This window comes from Trematomus bernacchii, unplaced genomic scaffold, assembly GCF_902827165.1.
Source record: "Trematomus bernacchii unplaced genomic scaffold, fTreBer1.1, whole genome shotgun sequence".
Classification (NCBI taxonomy): Eukaryota; Metazoa; Chordata; class Actinopteri; order Perciformes; family Nototheniidae; genus Trematomus; species Trematomus bernacchii.
In genome coordinates, this window is record NW_022987593.1 from 9057902 (window position 1) to 9083443 (window position 25542).

General features: G+C 40.8%; 1 protein-coding gene across 7 annotated transcripts in view; it reads left to right on the forward strand.

Annotated features, from left to right (window-relative positions):
• inpp4b (inositol polyphosphate-4-phosphatase type II B) overlaps positions 1-25542 on the forward strand; it is a 149144-nt gene that overhangs the window by 100038 nt on the left and 23564 nt on the right. For 6 of the 7 annotated variants that reach the window (XM_034129527.1, XM_034129528.1, XM_034129530.1 and 3 more), the window contains 6 exons: positions 3113-3221; positions 12415-12501; positions 12657-12840; positions 18187-18516; positions 19750-19888; positions 24669-24841. In XM_034129527.1, the coding sequence (XP_033985418.1) occupies positions 3113-3221; positions 12415-12501; positions 12657-12840; positions 18187-18516; positions 19750-19888; positions 24669-24841 (1022 nt within the window). The remainder of the gene's footprint in view (positions 1-3112; positions 3222-12414; positions 12502-12656; positions 12841-18186; positions 18517-19749; positions 19889-24668; positions 24842-25542) is intronic. The other variant, XM_034129529.1, reaches the window with a different exon arrangement.

Below are 25542 nucleotides of genomic sequence, written 5' to 3' on the forward strand. Positions count from 1 at the left end.
ATTTTAACTTTATTAAAGTTGAGACACACAGCGTGACATAGTGGTCAAAACCATTGAATATAAGTGGAACATCTGCACTTGACCTTTGTTGCGCGTGATTTAACCCTCGCTCTCTTCTTGGTTATTATCCTGTCTTTATCTTAAGTGTCATTTATTCAAAAAAAGTACCGAAAATGTATCTTTAAAATCACCACACAATGAGGCTCATGCAGGCAGAAATGAAGCCATTCAGTGTGATTATCAGGCTAGCTTCTAGTTTTTCTTTGCTGTTTAAACCTAGTTTGATAGTGAATTGCTATGAAATTGCACATTTTCCGATTTTAAAAGGGCAAAAGAACATGGAATAAATGATTGCAATCAGTCAGGCACAGGAAATAATGAAACCCGCTTCGTAATCGTCTCAGTTTCCAACTGTAGTCAATTGCTCTATTGTTCCATTTGATTTTCTGAAGTGATGCATTTCCTTGAGTTTGGCTATGCAATCCACTCAACAACGCTGAACCATTCATTTTCATTTTGTCTATTGATTATCGGCAAGAAATGGAAACCGGGGGAAAAAATACACTTTAGAGCTCCAAGCAGTATTCATTTGTTTTTGCTGCGAAATGGCTCTCTTCTATCTCCAAAATGACAAAAATATTTCCAGCCTAAAAATCTCTGCTTGGCAAAGCTGAACTGAAAGCATTGTTCAGCACTCATTTGGGTCAAAAAGGATGTATTGTAATTTGTTAAACAGGACCGTTTAATTGGTTAAGTATGAATTATAACCACTCACTGCTGCAATCAATTTTCCTCTTTCAGAGAGAAACTGTCTCTAACAGCTTGTTCTGTTGTTGATGTATTGAGAAAAGCGTGGTGTAGAGAGGGAAACCAGCAAATTGAGCACAAATTGGTCTCCGTGCTTGATGTTCTGAAACCAACCATTGTATTCCAGTGTACTGCTGTGGGAGAACCAATTAAGGGGGACTTGGACATCCAGAAAACTCCGGGGGCCCAAAGTGTGGCGGACAGGGAGCCTCATGGCCGAGCGGAGGGATAATTAATGGAAGAAGCAGTGGGCAGTAGCGAAGCCCCCGGATCAAACCTCCATTCGGTCTGTTGTGGTGGTGCTGGGGGACGGGAGGCTTTTGGCCACAATGTCTTCCCATAACTGTGGCAACACTTGGAGCTGTGTTATGTCATTAATTTATATTTTCTGAGATTTTTCAAGCCTTGTTTTCCTTCGGTCGGAGCTGTGCACTGTTGTTTTCCCAGAGGTGTTCATTAACTGACCTGGCTTTAAAACAAACCAAAATATTCACCCCGATAAACCCCAGTTCACCCCCCCTCCCTACTCATTTTTGTTTCTGAGTTAATTGTCTGCTTCATCTATTACTCATTCAAAACCAGGCCTGTTGTAAGCACCTCTGTGTCCGCCTTGCAGTCTGCCTGTGAAGTGTTTATTTACTTTGTGACGGCTGTGTGCAAATTAAAATGAAGCGCTGTGACATTGCTCGTCCTTATGGTTCAACGTGGGACCAGCGCTACATCAAGACATAAAGAACGCCTATAGTATAGAACTGTAGTTATAGAGCCATACAGACACAGTCATATTTAACTTAAATGAATATCTAAAAGAAACTTTACTGGTGGTAAAAGCAGATTAATGTCATGCTTCTTATTTGTCCGTAAATATGATGTATCTGTTGGCTTCATAAGTAATGTGTAGCTTACGAATGAAACTAGACCAAGCAACTTTACCATTTCAAGTTTAAAGCTGCATAAAGCCCGGAACTGCTGCATGGCATATTTATGAATACTGACACAATCCTCACATAATGTCACTAACTGTTGATAAAACACGTCTTGACAGGTCTCTGATGACTTTGTTTTGTTGTATGCTTTTCTCAATCTCAAACCGAACAATAGATAAACAAAGGAGATCACGTTCTGTAGCAGTTTCAAAATTACTCAACAGAAGTGTCTGTCTGCACTCAGAGATTAAAGGGGCCTTAATATGCTCATTTTCAGGTTCATATTTGTATTTTGCGACATATTTATATGCTTTATTCTTTAAAAAGTGCTTATTTTTTTCTCAAATGTGTCCGTGCTATTCAGCCTCTGTCTGAGACCAGAGCCAAGTCTGCTCTGATTGGCTATCACGTACAATGTGTTGGAGCGCTAGCCAATAGAAGCGCAAGTGTTACATAGTGATGTCACTATGTTACGGAAGAAAGTCCAATGAAGGCATTTCAGGCAGGGGGGGAGTGTGTGGGAGAGAAACTCCCTCTGGAGAGAGTTTGGGGATTTTAGCCTTTGCAGACCATTTACAAACCTATATAACACACTACAGAAAAGCAGTCAGTGAAGTGTTTATTTACTTTGTGACGGCTGTGTGCAAATTAAAATGAAGCGCTGTGACATTGCTCGTCCTTATGGTTCAACGTGGGACCAGCGCTACATCAAGACATAATGAACGCCTCAGAAATCTTATTTTTTTCTCAAATGTGTCCGTGCTATTCAGCCTCTGCCTGAGACCAGAGCCAAGTCTGCTCTGATTGGCTATCACGTACAATGTGTTGGAGCGCTAGCCAATAGAAGCGCAAGTGTTACATAGCGAAGAAAGTCCAATGAAGGCATTTCAGGCAGGGGGGGAGTGTGTGGGAGAGAAACCCTTACATGCACAACAAACGAAATAACACACTATAGGGAAAGACATTTGCAGACCATTAAGTTGATTTCAGATTAACGTGCCCACAACAGGAAAGGGAACCCCTAAACATAGGGCCTCTTTAAGACGTTGCCTTCTGGTTCCCACTTGCAAAAACCTAAATAGACAAACACTCTTTTATACCCCCAGACATTTCACCGCTAAACTCTAACAGCAACATAAACTATAAGCAATACCATCCAACCATGTTAAATACATTTTGCTTTCAAATAAAGAACATTTAAGGTAACTTGGCTTTGCCTTTTATTCTATTTGTATTTAATTGCCTTGTGTGTGTTTTGGACCTTGTGTTATTTCTATTTTCACTGCTGCATTACCAACTTCAATAATAATGAATAACTTCACTTGACTTATTCCTCTCACTCTTGTAAATTCAATTAACCTTATTTTCTTTCTTTACAGATGCTTTTTATGACATTGTCACCGTGGGCGCGCCTGCAGCCCATTTCCAGGGGTTCAAGTGTGGCGGTCTGCAGCGTCTCCTCAGCAGATATGAATCGGAGAAAAAAAGGTAGGAGGAAATCACCTTAACCTGTACACCATGGTGTTTAGAGGGAGCATGGGTAATTTAATACAGTTCACATGCTGAGGTGGAAACAGGCTTTCATTGACAAAATAATTCAATTTGGGTATATTTGATAGTGGCAGACAAATTTGTCCCTGGCCTATGGACTTGATTTTCTAAGCCCACACAGTTACTTAATGCCAAGCCATGTTCAATTGAGACTGGAACAGCTTGACCGGAGGCTACAGACATGATGGAAAAGGTGTGGTGAGTCACAAGTTCCTCTGTGCGGGTGTTCCTCCATCCGGAAAATGAATATTAAAGCGGAGCCACCCATTTTGCTACATCCAAGATGCACCTAGAGTTAGCTCTTAAGAAGCAATTAAAAAAACAAATAATCAGACTTTTATGTAAAGAATGTATATATATATATATCTTCTAAGGTAAGATCGCTGCTTGTATTGTTACTAAAATAAATATCAGATATGCAGCTGAACCAAAAACTGGTGAATCTATATATGCAAATATCACTCCGGCCAAATGTTTCACCTTTTTCTCTTAATTGAAATGAGATATACTTTAAGCAGACTAGATAGCGTTTTTGATATTGTATATGTTCATGTTTGGTCCGTCTGCTTGATGGAGAAAATATGTCTTGTGTGTGTTTTCATCCACTGACCAAAAATCGCTTGCTCCACAAATGCCTACGGTTTAATAAATTGAATGAGACCATGCTACTATGATTGTGTTATACAAACATACTGTAGACCCAAAGATAAATGTATTGTGTGCTCACATGCAATGACAGAAAGTGCACTCTGGGAGACTCGTCCATACGACTTCCTCAGACCTGAGATCAGCAGTATCCTGTGAATGTTGCTGTCTTTGCCCTTTAGATGCAGGCGGAGGTATATGTCACTGGAGTTCAGTATGTGGTCACTTGAGTGATGCCAGAAGAAATGAAGGGTGATTTTTCCCAAAGCTCCCCATAGAGCGCAAAGTCATTACAGACCGTGCCAGATCCAATTAGTTACAGAGTTTGCAGCTCAAGAAAGAGGGGAGGAGAGGCAAGATGGAGAGGGCTGAGGTGTGGCTATGAAATGGATAAGTTGATTGGAAAATACTTTTGGGGGGGGGGGTGCTGATAATAAAAAATAAAGATATCTTTACGCTAAAGTGCACAAGTGCTGAAGATGGTCAGTTTTATCTGCTAGCATGAAATATGATAAGATTAGCACATTTTGGAGAATCCACTGAAGTGAAATCATTTTTCTTTGAACGAGAGATTAGACTTCAGAAAGAATTCTCCGGGGAGACAGAGCTTTGTGTTTCATATTTGACTTAGCTAATGACTCACTGTAGCTTAAATTTTCCAATTTTACGCCTGGCTAACTGACTGCGGCCTACGCTGAGTCTTATCATTTGTCAGTCATCGGCAGAAATGGGGCGAAGCCTGCGAGCTAGTTCAGGCAGTCAACTCGAGCACCAATCATACATTAACACGTGACGCACCTCGTCCCTCTTACAACCAACCAAACACATTCTCCTAAACATGCCGCTCTATTTAAGCTGCCAGGTCTTCCTGCCTCTGCCTCGCTATGCTGCTGCTGCTGTGTTCACTTGCTAATGCTACGTTCATGTTCCTGCTGCTGTGTTTCATGTTGCTGCTACTCGCCTGCCCCACCACCACCCCAGCTTCCACCTGTAGGCTCAGGGGATAGTTATCTAATCATCACTCAATGTTCTTTGTAAATCTGTGGAGTGATGAGGCCCGAGCCTAGACGCCAAACTCAAACTATATGCTGCTTCTAATAAACATATTAAGAAACACGTGAGTTGTCTGACTGAAATGGGAATACACTGAGTTTCTCTCTGATTCTGCAGTGGCTACTGTAATAAAGGTGTGTTTACTTTCAATATGTAACATTCATTATTTCATGGTTAATTCAGTTTTAATATGCATGCACTAAATTACTTAATATTTATTCTAGAAGGACCTGATTATCGTTTTGTTCAGTTGTGTGTGTGAATGTGAAGTACTCTACTTCACATTCACACTGTGTGCACTCTGTAGACGTGCACAAGTTCGGTTGAGTCACTTAATTGCGCAGAAATTATAGCTTATCTGAGGTTAGAATAAATAAGATAAGATTCAACTCTATTGTTATTGAACATAGTACAACGAAGTGCAGTTTTCATCCAACTACAAAGTGCAAAGAGTAGATAAAGTGCATGAAGTTACAGTATATTCTCAACAAGGATACAGTATCATCGTTTTAGCCTATGTGAGGGAAAACACAGACACGTTTGTATGAATATGAAATAAAACATTAACAGATAATGTGCACGTTTTGAAGCATATACAACGCACATTAATGATTTAGACACCAAAACATTGGAAAATAGGATCCAGCTGAAAAAACACCTTAAATTAATCAAAAGGGAGCAGCTCATGCTAATTGTTAAAGATTGACTTACATTATATTATGGGAATTGAAACCTTTTTCGTGTGTGTGTGTGTGTGTGTGTGTGTGTGTGTGTGTGTGTGTGTGTGTGTGTGTGTGTGTGTGTGTGTGTGTGTGTGTGTGTGTGTGTGTGTGTGTGTGTGTGTGTGTGTGTGTGTGTGTGTGTGTGTGTGTGTGTGTGTGTGCACTCTACACTTCTCCCAGGGTGTCTCTTTGCCCATCTGAGGCAGCCTTTTGTAATCACATTTGATTAAAAGGTGAACAATCGGCGAGATGTGAGCCTTGGCCATTCAATGTGATATTAATTCATCAAAGAGAAGATGGAAGAGGATTGAGGGAAGGGTAAAAAGGAAAACCTGAGCACAGAGGTGTTACCAGGAGGGCTATAAAAGAGCTATTCATCTTTGTTCCATGGACACTAGAAGAGCGGAAGAGGGGTTATTTCCAGATCCATTTAAAAACCTGCATTGGACAAACTTGGCAATGACCAGACTCTGTGATGTAGTTTGTCTCTCAGGATGGGCCAGGAAAGAGCTTAATCAATAACTACACTTAGTATTCCTCCAGAAGCCTTGCTCATGTACACTCAGGGCAGGCCCATTTATCTTTCATTAATGCAAGCAGTCCCACTTAAATGGATGTTTTAAAAGTCACTGGATTTGTATCCGTTTTTAATTGAACCCGAGATGAAGCTGTGGATTTGCTGATGTGACTTAATCTCTCATTAACAGCCTCTTTTGAATTATTCAGATAATCTGCAACACACTTTGGTTCCAAATTGTTTCCTACCTCTACTGCTGATGTCTGTGTTATTATTGCGCATGTATAGAAGTAGGATTCAGACAGTAGTGTATTTTTAACGTGTGTGTTGTTTTTTTCAGTATATTGTCAGACAGGTGCCTGTTTGTGAGGTCAGCTGTATTTAGTATTTAGTTGGAGCAGAAGCTGTGCAGTAGAGCTCTTCTGTACATGTGTTGTTAAAATCTGTCCACTGTTACAGAGAGGAAGGAAGCTGTGTAATTTCCACAGGCCTCCTGGTCAAGCAGAACTGCCGAATGACACATTTCTGGGACACAGAGAGTGGTGGAAACTGCATCGCATGTCTCTTGGGGCCAATGGTCAGATTTAATGTGACTAGCAGCATGTTGTCCAACAAAATAACTTTCTTGCAGGATTACTGTGTGTGTGTGTGTTTCAGACGCCGGACGTTGGCAGTGTCTGGGCTCCATGCTGATGGACAGCAGCTTGTTAGTCCTCTGCCGGCTCCAGGTCTGTGAGCTCTGGTGCTGGCAGCCGCATTGAGGCTTATCTGGTCTCAAATCAGGGTTTCTTGTTTGTGACTGAACTGAGGAAAGCTTTGGCTGATACTCTGAGAACTGATGTGAGTCAGTGCCCGGTGGAGGTTTCAACGGCAGATGGAGTTGGCAGAAAAAATAAGCTGGTTTGAGATCAGATCATGTATCTATACTGTATAGCGACTGTGTGTTTTTACTGTGGGTATGTGGTAGTGTCCCGGTGTAAGAGCCGTGATTACAGTGTGCTGTCTGAATGACGAAAGAGGCTTTGGCCGTCACCTGGTGTGCTGCAGGGCTCTCTGCTGACGTAGCTGCATTTTACTCCTGCTGGCTGTCAGCAGCACGCCACAAGCTCTTCATTAATTTCCTCTCCACTATTAATTAGCAAATGCGCGGAGATGCTGTCTTAATTAGGCCTCTGGGCCCAGCGGTTCTCTCCCTCTCATTACTATTATAACCAATTCCCATTGATCATTTAGAAAGACCAAGAGGAAGTTCATCATGGACACACAGTTAGTTACAGTAATCTTTTAGTCTCCTTTTAATCTCAAATTCACCTGATGAACCGGTGCACCACACATGGAGAGGTCCTATTTCATGGAGGTTTTTCCTGTGTCAAACTTGAATTATAGGAGGCCATGGGACATCATTTCACGAATCAAAGTACAGGAACAAAGCGCAGTCATGTGCACTGTGCATGCATTGTGCAGAGGGATTGGCAGCACACCTTCAGTATTTTCATGGCTGGAGGCGCGTGGCACTCCCAGGGTGCACATGGAAATGAGGGGGATTACAAAAATTCCATTATCATACATTATAAGTGAGTGTGTTGGGGTACGGCAGCAATTATTTTAAAATGTATTGCTCGCCTCATAATGACGTACAGACATCATGTAATAGATTCTGGAGGAGCTTCACCTACAGTGAGAGGAAAGCAATGTTCTCTCACAGGAGGAAGAGAGTTGCAATTATAATGGGTTGAATTATTGGTTTTGATCATGAGAGATATCCCACAGCATTCTCTATTGTTTGTTTCTGATACTTCACTATTTTCTTTGGAGTCTAAAGTGGTTGCATTCAGTTAGCTTAAATGCACCAATAACTTCACAGCTTTCTCTACAGGGACCAAACACATTTTCTGGGTGGACCATTAGTTTGCTGTTTGAACTAAAAAGTGCAATAATGAGTTTTCTATAACAAACCAAGGCTGTTATTAAAATGAAGATCTGGAACATGTATTGAAAGTTCGACAAAGTGTCACACAAATTAAGGACCTTTGATGAAATGCAATCCTTTATAGGTAGTTATGCAGCTAAAAGTGAAGGTATTTGTTCCTGCAGGCTGTATTGGTTGAGAGATGCTAATATAAATCTGATGTTAAAATTGACTTTCTGAAACCTGAAATGAGTGCCATTATCGGAATATTACTATTGGATTCGTCTGCAGGTCAGTAAAACACAACTACAAGGGTTTGTGTGTTACCAAAATATCATAAAACCTGGGAGTACCATGCACAGTGCACTGTTTGCTATTAGCGTGCATGCAGCTGTACTGTAGGTACAGTATGCTGGTCACTGTAAGAATAATGTGATAATGGTTCCTCATGTATAATTTAAAGTGGACCTATCATGCTATATTTGAATAATATAGTGTAGGACCATACCTATATAAGGCATATTTATACTTTTTTTTTTTCAAAATACCAAACAGATCATGCATTTTAGCCATGCCTCATTTTGCTCAATTTGACATTTATTAGCTCTGTTTTAGCAAGGGCAGATTCAGTGAGAACAGCACCATCTACTGGCCTGGCATATGTACTACAGCGTCTCCAGCGCTTTCGAACGGCAATGGCCGTGGCTGTCTCCTCCTGATTGGTGGAGTTGGCCCAATAGCCGTAGCGCCACCGTCCTGACGTCAGGACAGTGTTCAAATCTGGATCAGTTTTGATCAGATCCGTTGCAGCCCCTTTTTTAGAGATTTGGGTATGGAGGAAAATAGAGAGGGTTGTGTTTTCTGACACTTGGTGAGTTCCCTGGAACACCGGGGACACATATTCATGTATAAAAGACGTACAAAAGTGCATTTTGCATGATAGGTCCCCTTTAAGTACACTGTGTATTGCAGTTTTGCACAGTCTGCAGAAAAACTACTTTTTCATCTCTTGTAGCTCTTGTTTGAGATAATCTAACTGAAATCTCCACTCATAAGTCTGCCTACATGCGAGAGTTTCTTTTATGTTTATTTCACATGCAGCATGTCAAATTGAACTTGTGCATCGTTAAGTTTAAAACACTCCAAAGACAAGTGTCAGTTTGTTTTCTGAGCGAAAAACAAGAAGAGCAGTTCTCCTGAAGCACTCTATCATGGAGAGTTAATTAGTCTCTTAGGTCTATAGGCACACACATAAATATTCATAACTTGCTTGCAAACTTAAAACTTTACATAGTTGCAGGACAAATGGCTGACATAACATGATGAATATCAATGAACAATAATAAATGCGTGCTCCTGCTGTTTAAAGGAATCTGCAGACGTATACTACTAATAGCCATCCAACCTTTTATTTTATTTTCAAAGGTTTTTCCGCTTTCTTTGTGATCATTCCAGATAATATAGAGCTACAAGGCAAACATTATCTGTTGAAATCAAACGCTCACAATGGTTTGATCAAATGGAAACTGCATTGATATGCTGATGCATACAAATCAAACAGTTCTGTTTTCAAACAAATGGTAAATACGCTTTTCGTATTCCTTTTTTTCTGGGAGCTCCTTTGAACATGAGTAAAGTATTTGTGAAAGAGGAGGCCTTTTATGAGTATATATCAATCATATGTTGAATCACCCCCTTTACAGTTCAACTAAATATACTTTTTATAAGTTTCACAAAGGTAGTATGTAGTATTGGATTATGTTGTTCATTTTTTTGTCCAACCCCTGTTTTATTGGGACCATGTTTTAAAAGAAACTTGGCACACAGCACTCCCAAATTACATCAGGGATAGAAAACATTCCCAAGCCTGTGAATGACAATCAGATGGTCGTATGAAACGCATCCCCTTTGGCCTCTCATCAGGTTTGCAGTCACAGATTTCTGCTGTTTTACCTTTTCATGGTTTGCCGCCTGGGTGGACCCATTTGGACTGACAGCAATGTTGATGAGACAATTAAAGCTCCTCGCTACAGCCAGCCTTAGTGAGGATCAATTCTGTCGTCTAGCATCAGGTGGCAAGTCCCAACATTCATTATTGCCTGCATAGGCTCCCTAATGGGATTGGATTTGTACTTATGAGTCAACAGGGCTGTTATTGAATCTCAGTCGCTGAAGCAATTGTCCTCTTCCAACAACTTTCTCCTTTGCCTCCTTTCTGGAGTATCTGAATTGTTGCAGTCCTTCAGGATTTGGTTCTCTTTAGTTCAGTGTAATGTAACAAGACGAATGTAAGCTCACAGGGGATGAAACGGGTTTACAGACTTCACTTTGTTGCAGTAAATTATTCAATTATGGTATTCTCTGTGGCTGAAATCCGAGCATTTGAAGGTACGGTTTTAGAAGTTGGGATAACAGAAGTGTGCACGTATACATGTTGGTGTTTGCCCTGTGTCTCTCTCACTTACTGATTCCTTTGATTAGCCTTGAGCTTGTGGGTGATAGTCCTCCGGGGAGCTCATTAGCCGTAATGACAAGGCCAAGATGTTAAATTTAGCCGGTCAAAGACTTAGTTAGTGGCTAGTACCTAATACACCTCATTTCTTATGGTCTCAGATTTTCACACTTATGGATAAATCAGGTAGTGCTGTTCGACACAAGAAGCCCTTTTTTCCTCAGTGAAAATATTAGCAGCACTGCAGAGAATACTGTATTCTGCCAGCTCTTTGTGTGTGCCCCTCCCTTCCTTTCTCGCTCTCTCTCTTATGTCAATTATGCCTTAGGATGTGGCTCTGGGGTCTGGCCTACATAGAGGCTTGCAGAGCTGACTCTAAACTAGCTGGGAGGGTTGCAAATGACTGCCGCGCTCCACGCTACATCTGATGGCAGGAAGTCAGCGGAAACTCATTGAAAGTCACGGGAACTTTACCCGAGGAGAATGTTTGATTGGAGTGATTTGCCCTGAATCTAGAAACTGACAAAAGGTGTTTTGTCTGAGATTAAATAGCTCCCTGGAAATGAAGAAGGTATTAATTATTCATAAAGGGAAAATGGGTTGACATTGGACTGCAGGTCCAATTTGACAGTTCAGGCTGGGTACCTGGAAAGCGCTGCTGCTATACATTTTGAAGATGCATAATGTAGTGACCTCAGAGTGCACCATAACAAAGTGTTAAAGGGGCCATATTATGCTCATTTTCAGATTTAGATTTTAGATGTTGTGCCTCTACTGTGACATGTTTACATGTTCAAAAAGTGTTAAATTGTTCTCATACTGCCTGTGCTGCAGCACCTCTTTTCACCCTCTGTCTGAAACCAGAGCCCAGTCTGCTCTGATTGGTTAGCTGGCCGGCTCTGGTTAGCTGGCTGGCTCTGTTGTGGTCATTTGCTTTTTGAGATGTTCCACCCCTTGTCCTATGAAATACAATGTGTTTGATAGCAGATAGAAGCACCAGTGTTACATAGTGGCAGGCAGGGGGAAGTGTTTACGAGGGAGAAACTCCCTCTTGTGTGAACTTGTGGATTTTAGTCTTTGCAGACCATTGACATGCACAAAAACCTAACACACAATAGGAAAAGTAAAACCCAAAAGGCAAAATAGGGCCTCTTTAATGAACCATAACAACCCCTATTTGTCTGTTTCTCATTGCTTGACCTCTAAACAGAAAATAGCCATTTGACATTGTGTACTTGATAATCAACTACTCTAAATCAAATGAATAAAGAGTTGTTTGTTGAGCTTTTATTCTGTTGCTAGATAACTATAAGAGGTGTCATTTTTTAAGCTCCAGAGCGCTGCTGTGTTTCATTTGATCTCTATGGTCAGGAACTGATTTACACCTGTGATGAAAGGCAAATACAATTAGAGGCAATTGATCGTTGTCAGGGAAGGTTGTGTTTGTTATTTACAGGAGGGCACTTAGGCTTAATACAGGTGTAGGTTGGTGGTGTTTTATCAACTAGACATGGTGCATCACGTCCATTATATGCACCATAGGCATAGAGATAATTGCTTTTCTAATAGAACAATTTTTCATATCTTCCATCACAGCAATGTTATAATTTTAAAATGCCATTATACATTAGCAGCCCTTATTAGAGATGCTACAGTATGTATGGTGGTGGTGTATGGGGAATAAACGTGAAACCTGTTGTTGATCAGTTGTGTGTGTTTTGGATATCTTTTTGTGTCATCTTGCACCCAGATGGAGCAGGTCAGCCAGTGAATGCTGCAGTACAGCTTGGAGCTTGTTTGATATCAAATACTGTCTCTTCCTACTCTGCTAGTTTTGGCAAACGCCGATGGCAAGTGGACACTGCGAAAACCAGCAGGAGTTGTCTAAACAAACATATGAGGAGCTTCTGTCCAGCATTGTATGTCTACATTCTCATTACAACCAAGTGTGGCCCAGTTCTTTTTAAATCAGATTGGGGTCACTTTCATGTGTATTTCATATCATTTCAGTACATGACCATGAAACTACAGCTGCTGTCAAATCTTAATGTATGTGTTTTTTCCTCCGCCACAGCTTCAGCACTGCCTACCAGTGTATCTACTACTCCCCCGAGCACACAGCCAAAGCTCAGGAGGTCCTCAGCACCGTGAGCCTCCTCCAGCCGCTCATCAGCATCTTAGCGGACCAGCTCCTCCAGGCCGCCCAGGAGCACTCCTCCTCTGGACTGAGGGAAGCACTCAAGAACCTTTCTGACAAGGTAGGCAGTCCCAAACCCCTTCACACACACCCTCACTTCCATCTGAACTGTCCCTTAATTCCTCTTGGCCTCAAGCAGCTGCAACAAAACTTCTTTATTCTCGGACACATCACCAAACTTTGTCAGCATGAAAAGCCTATTAAATGAAATAGTGGCGGTGAGTGCATTTAAACCCAAACTTAGCGCAAAAATCGACTTCATTATCTGCTTCAAAGCATATAACTTTTAACCGTTTTTCCTGGTAGAGTCTCAATGAGGTGTATGTATAGGACTAAATTGACTGCGACACTCTCAATGTTTAACCTCTCGGAGGAGTTATCCGGACTTAATACCAGATCTGGTAATATTACTCTGCTACTTTCATAGCAAACATTTGTTTTCTCAAAATAACTTTAAAACTTTTATTCCAGCAGTTGCTTCACACACATGCACCGTTAAACAGACAACCTCAGGAAAATATCCGTAACTCATCATAAAAACGCCAAACTAACAAAAGTGAAAAGCAGCATTGAGGTTTATGGAGTTGAGGCGTTTTTATCAGTATAATTAATGAATTACATCTGGTGCTGTCAGATTGCAATCTGTTGTGGGAGAGATTGTTTTTGCCACAGTGGAATAGAGCCCAATCAGCCCGCTTAATTGGTACATTCGCTCTGTCACCACTTGCTCTCATCCTTGATTAGACACGCACACATTGGCCAAGTAAACCCCTGGCCTGGTCAGCACTAACAGGGCTGCTCTCTGATTAAAATCTGTGTATATGTGTGTGTGGATCAGAAGGGTGCTGGTGTGAAACTGTTTCTGTGTGTTTAAAAGATGATGTTCAAGTGACAACTCTCTTCAAGCCCCAACGATTTGAATCAGTAATAACATCACACGATTATATTAGTAGTTCCTCCTTCACATTCAATCATCAATCACAAAATTCTGTCTTTTTTTATTTACAGACACACAAAAATACTGCGTTTGCATTCACAATGACATCTTTGTGGACTTGTTAACGCATGATCACACTTGAAGAATTGAAGGAATAGTTTGACAATTTCCGGAAATGTGCTTATTTACTTTTAGAGTTTAAACGAAGCTCCGTTATACTCTCATATCTCTGCATTAAATGAGACTATAGACAGCCGCTTGTTAGCTTAGCTTATCATAAAGACTAGAATCAAGGGGCAAGTGGAGCATGCTAGTGGAGCATGCGCTTGCACTGCGAGCGCCGGAGCCTCGCAGCGGCGAAACTGAGGCTCCGTGGTAAACTGTGGTAACATGAAGAGCCGTTTGGGAGGCGAAACAGCCGGCGCTTTAAGAGAGCCGAGTCAAATGATCCGGCTCACTAACGTAAAGAGATAGTATCTATAAGGGACGGCTCAATTCAAAATTCAAGCCCCCGCCCCCCCCCCCCCGAGTGGACACCCTATCAGCCCTGGTAAGGCGGAAACACTGAGTGATTCTAAAGTGTATTTAATAAAATAGTAAATTCCACCTTCAGAGAGTCGGGCAACGATGAATACAAATACAAATAAGATGTACATGTAAGGTTATTTTTTATTAAGTGCTCACTGCCTCTCACTTTCTCCTTCCTGGTTCAGACCGCCTGACTCGATGCACTCTTTCACTCCAGAACACTTTTCCTCGGCACTCTGATAAAAGTCCGACAGATGCGCTGTTCCTTCTCTCTACATGGAGATGATTCTGTTGATGATGATAATTATTTCACTCTGATGATAATCACAGTGACATTTCGAGGCGTCCCCCCTCCCTCCATCTGTGTCCTAGGATAAGTTATGTGTCTCCGTCCCACTGGTTAACTGGGAATAGTTGTGGTTTGATGGTCTATGCATGATTATGTTAAATTATATGGTGTATAGAGGTCATTCTCGCAATATTGAGTAAGTGTCCTCACTGCCAAGTGCTTTTGGACTCTGACCAGCTCTACCCATCCAGCCTCCCATCACTTCTCCAGTGAATTTACATTGACTGGAAAGGCTCTATTTTTAACTCGGACAACATTCTCTCATGCTTCTAGGTAAAACCATTCGAGGTGAATAGATTTCTACAGTTTGCCTGTTTTTTAGATCAAATGTAACTTATTTTTCACAGTAGGAGTCCACAGAGGCTCTTTCTGACTTGCACTTCTGCTCAGTGAAGATCACATCAGCAGATATATTGAAGAAAGACTAGCAACAGAATTCCTCCCAAGGGATGTGGAGCGTTTCAGATCTCTAAAACAGGTAGGTGTGGAGGAGCTCTACTGTTGAGCAGTTTTTGTGCGGGGAGGAGCACAGTTGCTTTGGTTTAGCCTTGGAAAGAGAATGACTCTGCAATGCTTCCCTCCCTTACCCAAAGGAGTGCACCTCTGATCTTCTGCTTTGAACAGTTTCTATATGGATCTTGCGGTACAGTGAATCATTAAAATGTTTTCTGCACTTCGCTGCAGATCCTTGTCTTAGAGGATACGAGCCTCGGTACTTTCTGTGTCTTTAGGAAATGTGATTGCTTTTTGTTGGTAATGAGAAAGAAATTCATAAAAAAGTTACCGTATGAGCTCTGTCATCGTCAAACACATGACTTCTGTGACATTTGGGTTATGAAGTGCAAATAAGACCCAGATTGTTTTAACTACAATGTGTGGCTTTGTTCACTCATCCAAGAATAGATCATGAATAATACATGGTTTCATAGATTGCAAATTAACATTGAGGTCAGATAAGCAGAGTTTAATTTGAATATGAATTTACATTTTGACTTCCAGTTAAGTGTCGTGGTTACTAAATGAAGCTCGGCTCATTTTTAAAGTCATTTGGACATTTGTATCTTTAAAATAATGTCTACTTCTGTGTGTACGATTGTGTGCATCACGCAATAGTGTTAGAGCAAAGTGAATGTTGTCAAGCAATTACATACACAGTGTTGTCCATAGATTTCCACTCTCACACATCGACTTACTGTAATGGAACTCATTTGGATCCATGCAAGGCAATTAAAATGGATATGAATGAAATACTGGGTGTTTTACATGTAGTCATAATTTGCTTTCTCTGCTCAAACATTAATCTCATGGCTGGGAAACGGCCTTAATATTATTTTAAGTCAAGAGCAGAACAGCTAAACCAGAATGTATAATGTAGTAGCATTATGAGAGGAAAAGTGTCACATTTTCTCTTAAAGTAAGTGCGGAGCTTCTTCTCAGCTCTAATGAGTAAGATTTGTGAAAAGTGTTCAAAGTTACAGAAGAAACAAGTCTGTGTTAGTTTAAATAGGAAAAGATCAAGTGGAAGTGTAGACTCCACTGATGTTAAGTGTCTTCGTTAAGCATAGGTCAGTATGAAGAGAGCAGATAGGTCATGATCCCACAGAGTGAAGCCAGCAGGTGGGTGATGGTACAAGTGTTTAGTTCATATAAAAACAAGTCCTGAACACAGAATCTTCAAGATAAACTCAGTGAAGTGAATCGTCCTTGAATCATCATTGTTTACTTCTCCCAAAGAGGCTATGTTTGTGGTAAAGTTTGTTGTTTTTAGCAGGATTGCGCAAAAACTACAGGCTCCATTTGCATGAAGCTACGCGGAAGGGTTTAATGTGTGCCAGAAAATAACCATTTCAATTTTAGAGCTGATACAAACATTATTGTACGTTATTGAAACAGAACAGCCTTGGCGGATTTCAGAGAGGCTTTAATGTCAGTGGAGATCATCACTGGTGACTAAAAGCCCAATTCAAATCAGCCTTGACTACTTCTCATTAACTGTATAAATGAACTGAAACAAGGCAAGAGGCACAGAAACGATCATGATGGGATAACTCTGCAAATAGTTGGCTACTGAGCAATTAAAACCTCCTGAATATTTTGTACACCTAGTTTCTACTTGATTGAGTTTAACAATTTGAACAAGCAACAAGCGGAACCTACCTCTGAACTGAAGAGAAAGAGAACAGCGCTGAATGTACTGTATGAATGGTGATGTGCAAACGTATTGATATATATTACATCAATTAGAGAGAGGGAAGGAACTAAACATTTTACAGAGATTACAAATGAACAAAAGGTCTCACTTTACAGGTATGTACCTCTGTATATGTCTACTGTATATGATGGATACTCTCCAAGAGCATGTTGATGCCCCCGCTTGGCTCGAGAAACACAAGCAGAAAGATTGTTATATTGTATTCGTTTAATATAATGATGATGTTAGAATTTTTAATATAAGGGACAGCGACAATTGGATCAGGGAGAAAATGCATACATTCTGAAAACAATGGAAAACAAATCTAAATGTGTGTAAAGATCTTCCTTGTTGAACTTTATTTCTTCACTTCAACAGAGCCAGCTGCGGACCTTCAGTGTCGTCAAAAAGAATGATTAGTGATTCCCTGTATGGTCGTCTATTAGAAGAATTAAATATAATTGTTCTATTCCAGTTCTTTTGAAGCTTTATGCATTTTTCTAATGTTACCCTGAATAGTTGGATGAGTAATGGAAAAACTACGCAAATAACACAATCAAAGAAGTGGAAATCACTCCTTTGCTAAAGTGCTGACAGGTTATCCAGCACATTAGAAGCAGTCACAAGTTGACATTGCTTCATTTTAAGGACAAGCTAAAAAAATCTCAAAATCACTTCCTTATGACTTCCACACACACTGCTCTCGTACTGGGACAGGCTGCTCTGGCCTTCACTTGGATATTTATTTCTCTGCAGTGCTGACTAATCTATCTCCTCAACGTCTGGCAGTCTCAACTAGCTCGCTGCTTTCTTCACATCAGGGAGATAGCACGCAGGAAAAAGGATGAGGCAAATATATGTCTGCATTGACCTCAGCAGTCTCTGTTCATGGAGTGTCTGCCTCATGTTTTGTTAGACTGTGGTGGTAATACAATTGCTTATTGCAGTGCTAACTCAATTACTCTTGAGAGCCCTTATCATTTTTTACGCAGTGGTGGCTGCGAGCGTCAGGCTGCTTGGTACCGGGATCATCATCAACTTAGAGTAGCTGGTGAATTTGAGATCAAAGGAGGCGCGCTCCTCGGAGGAGCAGGCTGGATGACGAGTAATTGAATTGTTTGTTGTTTGTTGCTGTTTTTGTTGCTCACCGGCTGTGCTGCAGTAATGGAGAGCAGCTACTTCATGGTGAACGGCAGTGTTCATTTTTCCTTATTTCTCTTCACTTTCTCTGTATATAAATCTCGCTGTATGTTCTTCCACCCACTCACCCTGCCAATGTGACAATCTCTCTCCATCCCCACTCTGCCTCTTTTGCTTTTCCAACGCCTATATTTTATTCTGTGGTTTTTTCCTCGCAATAACTTTCAGTATCTCTCTCTCTTTATTCCCCTCTTTGCTACAGACAGAACAATTTGTTCACACACTTAAAGATGAGCTGGTCAACAGTGCTCTGCTGGCTCTGCATGCAGCGCGGCCAGGGTATGTCTCCAAGAACCAGAAGCAGACCCCGGTGCAGGGGGGCCAGCATCAAGGCCACATCCACCAGGGCAGCGACCAGAACCAGAGCCCGGTCCAGGGACTCCCCGGCCACAGCCCGGCCACGTCCATCACTGACAGCCCCGCGGGGTGTAATAACGTGGAGGCGTCACAAACCACGACCAGAGGAGAAGGAGGGACACTGAAGCACCAAGACTCCATACCGCACCATAAAGAGTACGACGAGGAGGAATGGGTGAGCGTGAACACTTTTTTAAGGCTTTAAATGTCACCTGTTATGCAAAATCCACGTTTTCACGTATTTTATACATAAACCTGTGTCCCCTCTGTGTAAAAAGATTCGCTCACTTTTTGTCCTGATCCATTTATATAAAAACCTGTCTGAAAATGAGCTGATCAGATTTTGGCCACTTTATGATGTCATAATGTTTTTGGCTTGTGTAACTATTAGCCAATCACCAACCAAGGTAACCCCCCCCCCCTTATCACCTGAATCTCCTCCTAGAGCACCATTGTGTTCTTTTTAACCAAATATCTCTCAGAGGGGCGTGGGGAGTGGCTCCTTATTTTCATCTAAAGTAACAGACAGAAAATCAGCACTTTTGAAACAGGGCTGAAACAGGATTATGGGATTATGGGATGCTGCAATGATCTGTTTGGTGTTTGGAGCCAAACACTTCAGAGACATGTTTTGTATATATCTGAGACCTATAATAGATTGATGTAAAACAGTATAATAGGTGACCTTTAACGTAATGACAGGTCATTCATGCAAAAACTTTAAATTACTTGATTGTATACCAGATATTACTCTAATTTAATGAGTTTTCTCAAAGTAATTTCCACATTTTCTTCAAGATAAACAGCCGGCAGAAGATTATTTTTGTGGTAACCTTGTCATTGAATCTTAAGTCATGCTGATTCTTTTCAATGAAGTGTGTATGACTGTTGGTGTGTTAGCGTGTGCGCACAGCATCTGCCTCACTGACAGCAGGAGTGTGACATGTTTTCTGCCCTAATTATCACTAAAATAAATTCCCTATCATGTTCAAACTATTTTTGAAGCACGAAAGACTAGAAATACACACCACCACTTAATTACTCTCAAACACATTTAAATTGTCATATTCGTGCACACAAAAGTGAAAGCATCAATTCAGTTAGTCAGTCAGTTTGAGTGCAAGAAAAGTAAGAGAAATATGGAAACAATTAAAATACTTTGAGAGTAATCTTAGAATACCCAGACAGTCATTTCCTTTTGACCTTTTGGATACAACGCCAATTAAGACTGCAAATGGAAACAATTTTTTCTTACACATATGGGAGTTATTTGTTATACTTTAAGCCGCTTCAACTGTTTTTGAAACACATTTTGGTTTACTCGATTCCCCTCTCCTCTGAAACGGAGTGAGAAAGATCTAATCAGGGATTCTGGTCTGACTGCTGATTGTGTTTTCGGCTCCTTCAGGACCGGGTGTGGGCAAATGTGGCCAAATGTCTCAACTGTGTCATCGCCATGGTGGATAAACTCCAGGAGGAAGATGGCAGCAGGCAGGAGCCGGTCCCTGAGCAGCAGCTCGCCGATGTCATCACCTCACACCACCCCGGTAAATAAGTTGTTTATGTGAAGCACAACCATCCGTCAGTGAAACATCTTTGAGGCGGAGTACGTCTATGCTGCAGATGGGTTTTATTTTGCCCATGCATTTGTTGTTTGATGTTAGCAGGTCAGTATTAAAAAGCATTAGTCACCACAGCATGAAGGTTATATTGAATTATAATAGACATCCATTCATCCCTTCACTATTCAAAACGTTTTTCCCATGTTTGAATGAAGCAGTAATCTACTGTTCTCTATATTAGACTAATACATCAGCCACTTAAAGTGTTGTTGCTATTTACATAGTTGGTCAATTTCATTGCAGCAGAAAGACAACCCAAAAATAACTTATTGTTTAAAAGATATATACAGTATATATACTTAATAAACTTACCTTTTGGATAAACGTACCTACAGAGAGAAATCCAACACCTGGACCTCACGTATATCTATAAAAAAACTATGAAAAAATACAAAAGTTGAACTTTAAAATATATTAAAAAAATAAAATCTTCCCGTTTAAGAAGTCGTTTTTTCCTCATCACTTAAACTGTGATGCATCATAGGTAACTTTCTCTGTAGTATAATGCAGCATTCTCTTTAATGTATCCATCATTATCCTTGGCAACAAATACTATTTTCCATTCCTGTTCCTCCAAAACATTAGCTATTTTTAGCTTATAACTGGCTTTTTGGCCAAATATTTATACAAACCAACTAAATAAATATGAATTTTCACTGAGGGAGACAACATTGAAGTCTGTGTTTATCTACAGCCTGAGTAATACAGGAGTGTAGGCATTAGCAGAAGAGAAACTTAAATGGGTGCCAGAGAATTGGATGAAAGCAGTATTTGATATGCAGAGCCATTCACTGCTGACCGCAAGCTGCCCAGTCCTCCCTTTCGTCCGCTGAAATCCTGCCTCAAGCCTTCGTCCAGACAAGAGCCGACTGGAGCCTCTGCCAACTGGCACTGTGTGTGTGTGTGTGTGTGTGTGTGTGTGTGTGTGTGTGTGTGTGTGTGTGTGTGTGTGTGTGTGTGTGTGTGTGTGTGTGTGTGTGTGTGTGTGTGTGTGTGTGTGTGTGTGTGTGTGTGTGTGTGTGTGTGTGTGTGTGTGTGTGTGTGTGTGTGTGTGTGTGTGTGTGTGTGTGTGTGTGTGTGTGTGTACTTTTCATCTTTAGTAACTTTATAGATTCAGATTATTAACTGATCAAATATAAATCAACTAATAAAGAAATGTTGATATGTGATAAGTGAAGATCTAGCAGTATATAAGGTAATACACATTTGTGATAGACACATGGATGCATCAAAAATCACTCATTTATTTATGATTCTGAAATGGCCCTTTACGAGTACTTTTACTTTTGGTATTTAAGTATATTTAGAGGCCAATCATTGTTTTCTTTTACTTGAAAGAATCTTAATGCAGGACCAAGCTCTTTATTTTTCTCATACTGTCTGTGCTGCAGCACCTCTTTTCACCCTCTGTCGGAAAACAGAGCCCGGTCTGCTCTGATTGGTTAGCTGGATTGCTGTATTGTTATTAATCAACCGCTTGGAGATGTCCCGCTTGTTAGCTTATCATGTACAATGTGTTGGAGCGCTAGCCAATAGAAGTGCAAGTTTTACATAGTGATGTCACTATGTTACGGAAGTAAACAAAGGAGTCCAATGGATGCGTTTCAGGCAGGGGGGGAATGTGTGTGAGAGAGAGTTTGGGGATTTTAGCCTTTGCAGACCATTTACAAACCTATATAACACACTACAGAAAAGGGAAAACCCTAAAAAGCATAATAGGGCCCCTTTAAGTATAAGATCTACTTTTTTTACCCCTGTGTATTTCTGCATATATGTTTGTGTGAGCTGCCCGGTAAGAACAAGGCCATGTGTCGTCCCCCCCCCCCCCCCGAGAAGCTTTATTAAGACCCTGAACAGAACAAGTGGTCATCTGCCTGTCTAAATACAAACATGGGAAGAATAATGAGAGAGACTTTATCTGCGAGCGGATGTCGGTGAAGCCCGGCTTCTGATGACAAGGCGTTGTGGGGGTTTTGATGTTTGGACAGGTGGGCCGGCGAGGAGATGACAGCTTGAGTTCTGTTTCCTCCGTCTCTGTGCGGAGGCGATATTTGCAGAATGAGATAAGACATGATTTTTCTGACAAGGCAAGGGCAAGGCTGATGTGCTTTACATTATCAGTGGTATCCAACTGTGCTTGTGTGTGCCTCTGTTTGTGTGTGCGTGTCCACACTGATCGCAAATAACTTTTCAATATGTTGAAGTTGAACTGAGTGCACATTGCTTGATAAACACTGCCCCCTTTTGGCCAGTGAGGGGATCATCATAAACTGGTTTTGGATTGAGGAAATGTAATTAAAAAACAGTAATTCTGTCCCAATTCCTAATGACTGTTTCTAAGCAGCTTTTGAGTATGCAATAGTACAATATTAAGTGTAGTCTAAGAAGTGTGCATGCATACTGAATCCGTTTCATCTCAGAGCTTGTTGTTTTTTGACAGAATTATCAGTTTATAATGTACACATCAGACATTTAACCAGCCTGCCAGCCTTATACGAACACTCAAAGCCCATCGCTTCAAACTAGCTTTTTCCTGTCCAACCCCCTCCCCCCCACGTCATGTCAGTCTGTCAGTTCATAATGCTTTCTGTTCTATGGTGTCTTTGAGTACCTAGAAAAGCGCTTTATAATTCTGTAGTTTAAGGGCATACATGGAAAACTCAACCAAATAGTTTACCCAGACCTAATTAACTCAACTTCTTGTGATTTGATTATATATTATGTTCAGTGGGAAGATAGAGAGAGAACATTACATGAAATGATTCACAAAAGTCAGTAAGCTGTCCATTAACCTGAGTCAGTTTAAACACATCAACAATGGAGTGTGTGAAAACTAGTTGAGCGTTGAGCTAAGCTGAAAAACATAGTTAACAAATGTTAGCTAAATATAATAAACAGTGTCTCCAGTCTTGCCACAAACAAGCATTGGCACACTGTCAGAGTCAAATGGAGCATAGCCATTGACTTTCACTTTCAAGTAATCTGTCTCTGCGCTATTTTGCTCTCCAACATCCTGTTTCAACATGAGTTACACCACATTAGGAAGTAAAGAGGCAATTTCATGGTGTCTTTACTGACCCAAGGTACAGTGTGAGGGCTCTATTAGGCATTTGGGCAGTTAATTTAAGGGTCTCTATTCTCATTTCTTGTGGTACAATGAATAGAACAAGCAGCGCTCAGTTTGGTATTTTCCTGACCTTGAAATTTGCTCTGCTGGTCTGTGTTTTTTTTTAATGCAGCATGCAGAGGTAGGAGACTCACTTAGATGAGGCAGGGGAAAGGGAGGGTTTTTCTTTCAACATGGGCTTTTTAAACTAAATACTTACTCTTTAACAGAAGATAATATGTTGGCATTAAACATTAACTTTCCACATAGTCAAAGCTGGAACACTATTAAAGCAGTCTGCATTGATCCATCAATGTTTGGGTTATTCATACAGTATATGTTGTAAACAGCTGTGTTATAAATATGAAACTCTTCTTCTTGGGTTCATTAAATATATGTTGTTAAATCAGCAGCTCTGATTTGAAAAGTGCGGTCTGCAGCGTGTTGCCATTAAACACGGCATTTCACTGTGTTAACCTTGATTAAATTACATGCGTAAAAAACAAACACTTCCTCTACACACATCAGACTGGCTGGTAATAACTATTTATTTATGCAGGAGACATCAGATTCCTGGGGCTCATTAATTCTGCTTATCGTTGCCTCCATTCCAATCTTTTATTTTCTCAGACATTGTTGTTGAATCCTTGAAATGTGTTTGGTGCAAATGCTGATGTGGCACATCAATTACGATCTGATGTGACCATTTAGGACTTAATGCAGTGGAGGATTGTGACTGAAATGGCTTCGTATTCATGCGATCATATATAAACGACTTGAACAAACTATTTTTTAAAGTGATTTCTTTCTTTCGGCAGTGTACTAATTAACTGCTGAGAAACCCCACACCATCTGCCTGTGGCTGCAGATTGGTGGTGCTGCGTGTTCATGTCGTGCCTCTATCCAGACAACAATTTAATTTCCTGGAGGAGCGTAGAGCTATTGTTGATGTCATATTTCACTGATTGGCACAGCTGTTTCAGAGCTGTGGGACCAGTGATGTTTAGAGTGTATTTATTCTGGTTATTTATATGTATCACTATGCCATCTGATCTATATTTCTATCAGCCCTTTACACTTTGCACTTTGCACTGCTGCACTACAAAAACAAATTAGCAGTTTTCTTAGAGACGTCCATACAGCATGTGACCTGAACTCGTGGTTGCGCTTACATGATTTATAAAGTGTTGCCCTTTAAAACTGAACAGCAAATTAAGTACATGTACTGAATCAAAGATACCAAATTGATTTTATGCATTTGCCTTTATTCACTTCACCTAACAATAATACAAATCCTGAGGACATGTGTTATATTGTCTGGATCATATTGTTTTTTACGTTTTATTTAATGTTCATACCATTTTTACTAGATGGTGTGCATTTCTTAATAAATAGCTGATTTCCTGTAAACCGCTTGTAATGTGTTTTTGGTTTTGTTTCCTTTTGTTTGGCAATTGCTTTCCGTTAATGTCTGATCCGGTTTGACCTCACAGATAATGTGTGTGTGTTGTTTCTGGCTGCGAACACATGCCTTACAACCCCATCATAACTGTTATTCCTTTCTCCATCTCCCACTTGTTATCCCATCTGTGTGTGCAGGCGAGTGGAGGGAGCAGCTGCGTCCTCATGTGACCAGGTTAAAGGAGTGTGTGATGGAGGTGGTGGAGAAGGCAAAGAGAGCCATGACCTTTGTGCTCCTGCAGGAAGCGGCCTGCAGCATTCCCCAGGGTTTCCTCCTCCAGCAGAGGCGCGACGTGGTTTTCAGTCAGGCAGTAAGTAGCCACTAAGATAATAAAGAACTCCACGATTTCCTCAGTAATGACCAGTCTTATTTAAATGTCCACTATTATACTGTTTTTCATCAATATATTATAGGTCTCGGATATATACAAAACATGTCTCTGAAGTGTTTGGCTGAAACACCAAACAGATCATGGCAGCATCCCATAATCCCCTCTGTTTCAGCCCAGTTACTAAAGTGCTGATTCTCTGTCTGTTACTTTAGATGAAAATAAGGAGCCCCTCCCCACGCCCCTCTGAGAGATATTTGGTTAAAAAGAACACAATGGTGCTCTAGGAGGAGATTCAGGTGATAAGGTGGGGGGGGGGGGGTTACCTTGGTTGGTGATTGGGTAATGGTTACACAAGCCAAAAAATCGTTATGACATCATAAAGTGGCCAAAATCTGATCAGCTCATTTTCAGACAGGTTTTTATATAAATGGATCAGGACAAAAAGAGAGGGAATCTTTTTTCCTGAAACTTTCAGAATCTCTTTACACAGAGGGGACACATGTTGATGTAGAAGAGACATGAAAAAGTGGATTTTGCATAATAGGTGACCTTTAATCTGGCGTGAAGGTTATTCTCAGTTAATCTATCACTTTGGAGATTCAAATGTCCAACAAACTTCTTTTTTTTTTTGGCCAGCTGTCAAGCTGTTTATTGTTTAATTGTGTCGTGCAAAGTCCAAA